Below are 6174 nucleotides of genomic sequence, written 5' to 3' on the forward strand. Positions count from 1 at the left end.
TTTTAGATGTACAAATCTAGCATATTTCCACACTTTGAAAGAAAGGTGAAGATTACGAACATTGATCAAACTCATAACTGCTATAAGGAATACTAAATAGAGACTTGGACAAAGATGGACGCCTTGATATACCAGTGGTGGGATTAGGTGCGTGGGAGGATGAAGCATCCCCTGTCGGGGTAACCAGTAGTCATAATCAGTGTGTAAAGAATGTCTCTAAAATTCATTAAGGATATATTCACTCGCTAATTAGTGAAATATATATTATCCATTTACATTTCAACAACAGTAATGAAAGGTGAAGATAACGAGCAGAGATCAATCTCATAACTCCTATAAGCAATACAAAATAGAGAGTTGGGCAAACCCGAATCCATGAATAGACCAGAGGTGGGATCAGATGCCTAGGGAAAATAAGCATCTCCTGTCGACCAGTCAGACCCACTATGAGCCCTATATCTTGAACAGAAAAACAGAGTAATCCGTAGTCAAAATCAGTGCGTCAAGAACGGCCTGAAAATCGATATGAAACACATCAAACAGCATAATTTTAACCCAACGATGGATAGTATTGGCAAACTAAATCATCATAATGACCATAGAATTTGCGAAATGCTGATTTTAAACATGACTGCTGAAACTTCTGTTACATCAACTTGTTTGTCACTAGCGATTTTAAAAACAAGACAGTCTAGGCATAATGCTATTAAAAATTTGAAAACTGGTTTTACGCAGAGCGGGTTTGCGTATCAAATCAGTTGAGAGGCACAAATACTATATCAGGATCCAATTTATGCATCAACATTTATTTTTTTCATTAAACACTGTTTGTTGCTTTATCTTTAATAAAAGAGTTTTATTCTATTTATTTTACGATAATAGGGACCTTATAATGTAATTTTTTCATTTACATTAGATGGATGGCTCTCTGTAGAATGGGACAATGGTCAAACTGCAAATTATCGATTTGGAAAGACAATCTATGACGTTGTTGTATGTGATGAACCCAGGATCCCGAATAACAGCGCCGCCTTAGCTGTTGGATGTCGTGTTAAAAGAGGTATATGATATGAACCTCTCTCTTTCTTTCATAGAAACACTTCGTAATCATCGAAAGTTGGACATCTATATTTTATAGGACCGGATTGGGAGTGGGCAGATCAAGATGGCGGACCTGCAAACATTGGTTCTGTGTATAGAGTGAAGTTGGACGGAACAGTTTACGTAAGACCTTTATCAATCATTGAAATATTTGTTCATAGGGCCAACATTTTTATTATCTGTTCTACCAGTGATTTTGTTTTTGTTTTTCAAGCAACCGCCCCTCCTTTTGAATTGGGAAAAATTAGCGACATTTTCCTCCAATTGGCCCCGTCCCCGCCACTCATTGATTACTCTAAACGAGTGATCAATGAGTGACGAGCACGGGAATCAAACTGGCGTTTTATTTGTTTCTCATTCAACAAGGAATGGTCAGCGGAAGAAATTAAAAACAACATTGAACGGGTATTTTTACTTTTGATTTCAATTTTGCCTAAATGTGGGTCGACACTTTCGTAAAACGGATATTTAAAAAAGTTGACCTAGTTTTAAATTCGCCAAGAGAACGTTTGGGATGCAAGGTGAAGATAACGAACAGTGATCAATCTCATAATTCCTACAAGCAATACAAAATAGGTAGTTGGGCAAACACGGACCCCTGGACACACCAGAGGTGGGATCAGGTGCCTAGGAGGAGTAAGTATTCCCTGTTGACCGGTCACACCCGCCGTGAACCCCATAGGGATCTCTCTCTCTGTGGGGGGGTGTCGATGTGGATGCATGTGCGTTGTTCTGACTCATATACATGCATACATACCATGGCTTTGATAACTAACAAGAGCTGATGAATTTTCAGTTTGTGGGAGCAATTTACGAATGAAAACAGTTATAATCAGGCACAGTTGCATTCCGAACAATTTGCAATTCGTTTTACAATAGTAAATACATGCATTCGTGGATCGATACGTTTTGATTATTGTTATTTTCAGGTGCGATGGCCAAACTCTGTTAGAAGCAATTATAGATTCGGATACAAGGGGAAATTTGATATCTGTCCTCTGTAATCGGAACCTGTTGAGCTTGAACTTCACTGCACTTTTGATCCATCTATTGATAATACTAGTATAACATCAATGGTTGTCATGGGATAAACACTGAACTAAAATATAATTCCAAAATATATATGTTATTGAGGCATCCAAACGTGTTAAGTGACGAAGTGTTCATCAGCTGGAGAATTACGAGAGGTCATCGACAAATCCCCTTGCAAATATGGATGTATAGTCATACCTTTTCAGCATGTAAATGAGCTTCAAAACTCAATGTTGAAAATATTAAGAGCTATAAAAAGCATAATGACCGAGAATTTGATTCTTACCACATATTCACTGTATATTTGATAACTGTAAAAAGTTCTTGTTCATTTGATACACAGCATATATTGCCTGTATATTTCATACATACAATTTATTAGCGATATATTTCATAAAACACAATTTTATGTGTACCCATACACCAGCAGATATTTTGATATCAAGATATATGGTACAAATGACTACAAGTGATAATACAAATTGATATTATTGACATTTCATAGATCGATGAATTTCCTGATTTCATTATAAATGGATCAATCAGTGAGTTTGCTACATCATGTTAGTTGTTTGTTTGGATGGAGGAGTTTAACTTTCAGATACTTGGAAATTAAAAAAATCAAACAAGCATTCGAGGTCTTTCAATGCTCAGGTAAATGATTCTTTTCTAGATTAGCACTGATTATCTTTCCTCATCTACTCCAATTGTAACATACACCAGCAGTTATTTTTCTTCATTCTAAATGTAACATAAACCAGCAGTTCTTTTTTTTCACTGTATATCTAACATATACCAGCAGTTCTTTTTCTTCACTGTATATATAACATACACCAGCAGTTCTTTTTCTTCACTGTATATATAACATACACCAGCAGTTCTTTTTCTTCACCCTATATGCAACATAAACCAGCAGGTTTTTTTTCTTCAAGAACACAAACGCAAATAAGTAACAAACAATTATTCAGCCACTGTTCCAATATTCTTGAATGGAATGGGTTAACAACAGCTTAAATGAAATGATTAACATTGTAGGACATGGTTTTAAAGCACGCATGCGGTTTATAATTTATTCATCTAACATTTATTCTTTTTGCGCTTTCTGATAAAAGTTTGAGAAGTGTGAATAGACAGAGATATAGAAACACATATGATTTTATACATAGACTTTTGTCATCTATACAGTTTCCCCAACATGCAATAGTGTTAAACATTGTTTTCCTTTAAATCTCATTAGTTTCTTAACAGTGTATGTATTCGAATACTAAATGAGATCCACTGTCTGACTATAGCATTGTAACATCTATTTGTGGTTAAGATCAGTGATAATTTCTTCAATTAGATTACATTTTACAGCCATGATATTTTAGACAAACGAACAATCCTGCTGTATCTGAATTTATATAATTTGCTATCTGTAGACGCATTCCAGACGGAAATCACCAGACCATTTCTTTTCCCCCTATTTTTATTCATGCTTTTAGTTAGTTGTACTGTAAATGTTTAGAAAAGTTTCAAACTGTTTACTTCCAGTGTATCAGGGATATTCTGACTTCCCTTTTTATGATAAATTAAATATCTTCCTCGACAGACTTTGTTGAGTGTTATTGAAGAGATTTATTTCCGTAAAGAAATGCAGAAGCAATCGCCTATCGTTTATAAATAGATCCTCAACTTTCCACACGCAGGTCAAGTATTTTGATTGAATCAAAATGTTCTGCAAAGGCAAATATTTTTAAATATATGCGTTATAAGAACTTCACTTGTGTGGTTACACGTACTGAATTAGTTAATCTACAGATACTCATTTAATCACTATTCATAATCCCTCGTTACCACTACATGTACCACCACCAAATATTATATCGGAAACATTTATTTACTTGTTAAACAATATCTTGGTGAGAAAATATACAACAGAAATAAATCATTGGACGTTTTCTGTCACAAGCAGGCGTCCTTTGTCTTAATTGATACTTGTAGTTTTGCTTGTGTGCGATGGTACAAGGTGGTAAATGGTAAGTAGGTTAGGACTAACATGTTTGTATAACGCTATTAAGTGGTCTCTAGAAAAACACAAAAACCTGAACTGAATACATTTTTATAGACTTCAATCCGGCACTCCCATTCAAGTGTACATATACAATCACCTGGTAAAATCCTCTGCTATCCAAAAATGAAGGAAATATCTAGTTTTAATAATGATGAAAATTTCTTTTCTTTCTTACAAAAAGGTTATTCAGTTTCAAAACTATGGAAATTTTTTTTTAAAAACTTTTACAAGATAATTCTCTTGAAGTATATGAATGAAAAAGCACGAACTAAGTAGTGTTAACATTCTACAAACGTATCAATGACTAAACAACCACTCTTTTAGAATAAATTGTCATCATAAAAGCTATCTCTTTAGATTGGAAAATTAAGTAATAACTATTACAATAACAGGATAAGAAATTGACAAAAAATTAAAGTACAAATACTGATTTTCTAGCATGCAATTAAAAGTCTACTGATATTATGTAGTGGTTGAGTGCTGAGTCAGTTTTAAAACATCAAATCGCGGCTTCCAAGAATTTTGAAGCTTTCCGTATGGAATAGATGTTAACATATGAAAGGCGAAGATAACGAACAGGGATCAATCTTATAACTCCTATAAGCAATACAAAATACATATAATATAAATATAATCCATACAAACAAAAGGCCATGATACACAACGCTCACCTGATTCAGCTTTGCTCGGCTTAAGTACAACTGTTGTAATTTTCAAAATATTCATCACCATGAAAATTTGGACTCCATATTATGACCCCATTTTAGTCTTAACGTGTCATGACATAGCTGTTCTGGAGATTGATTGCTTGATGTTTTTCCGCCACACTCAATAATTAGTTATCTGGTGGCGCTCAGTATTTTTTATTGGTGGAAGAGAAAATCCAGATACAATGTAGTTGCATTATTCAAATAATGATGTAAAAAGCCAGCAAGGATGTGGACGAGAACCGTTATCGAAAAAATAAGATTGTACACAAAGGTTTCATAACACAAAAAGAAAGAAGAGAAAACACACACCCTTGGATATACCAGAGGTGTGAGTCTGTGCCAGGGAGGACTTAACATCTCATTTCGACCGGCCACAACCACCGTAAACCCTATATTTTGATCAAGTAAACGGCTCAATCCGTAGTCAAAGTCAATTTACCAAGACCACACCAACAATCCGTATGAAACAAATCAGATAACATCTGACCCAATGTCGGGATGCACCAGCAAACCAGATCACTACAACAAACATAACATTTGCGAAATGCCGACCTTAAACTAAACTGCCGAAACCCCTATAACACCAACTTGCCAGCCAGTAGCCCGCCCAGACCAAAACGCTGACCACACGCAGAAGAAGCCCCAGCCCATCGAACCAGGTAAGAGACACACACATTATGCACAGGCGACACAAATATGGATTACAAGAATATATAAACAGGTCAGCCAACAAAGGAACATGATCCGGGCTCGGGATAATTCCAACAGACTGTTGGAAGACCTGATCACCAAATAAGACGAAAACACGGCCAATGAAGAATTCCAACATGATTTTATTCCAACTTCAAATTAGTTGTGCGTGAAATCAGAGTTGCGCATAACATCTCCATCGTCAACTTCCCATATTCATGTAGCAATATTTATGTCCCCTTAAAAGAAGAGGAGCATATTGCTTTGTACCTGTTGGTTGGTCGGTCTGTATGTCGGTCAATGGACCATATGTTGGTTGGTTATGAGTAGAAAAGGACCCCTATCGATTTTCAGGTCAAAATGTCAATGGTCAATCAACTCTGGACATAGGAAGACAATATACGCTCAATATCTTGAGAACCCTTTGCTTGACAGACATCAAATTTCGTACACTGGTACATATTTAGAAGAAGATTACCCCTATTGATTTTGAAGATACATGATAAAAGGTCAAGGGTTAAACTGGACATAGGAATATACTGCCCGCTGAATATCTTGAGAACCCTTTGCTTGACAGACATCACACTT

At 35.6% G+C, this 6174-nt stretch overlaps 1 protein-coding gene across 4 annotated transcripts in view; it reads left to right on the forward strand.

Moving 5' to 3' along the window:
• The window catches only part of LOC125649345 (uncharacterized), a 51901-nt gene extending 48178 nt beyond the window's left edge, over positions 1–3723 (forward strand). For 3 of the 4 annotated variants that reach the window (XM_048876806.2, XM_056165580.1, XM_056165582.1), the window contains 3 exons: positions 917–1060; positions 1139–1224; positions 2031–3723. In XM_048876806.2, coding sequence (XP_048732763.2) covers positions 917–1060; positions 1139–1224; positions 2031–2105 — 305 coding nt within the window. In that variant the 3' untranslated portion in view covers positions 2106–3723. Of the gene's footprint in view, positions 1–6; positions 126–916; positions 1061–1138; positions 1225–2030 lie in introns of those variants that run through there. The other variant, XM_056165581.1, reaches the window with a different exon arrangement.
• The last annotated feature ends 2451 nt before the right edge of the window (positions 3724–6174 follow it).

The sequence above is a fragment of the Ostrea edulis genome, chromosome 5, assembly GCF_947568905.1.
Source record: "Ostrea edulis chromosome 5, xbOstEdul1.1, whole genome shotgun sequence".
NCBI classification, from domain to species: Eukaryota; Metazoa; Mollusca; class Bivalvia; order Ostreida; family Ostreidae; genus Ostrea; species Ostrea edulis.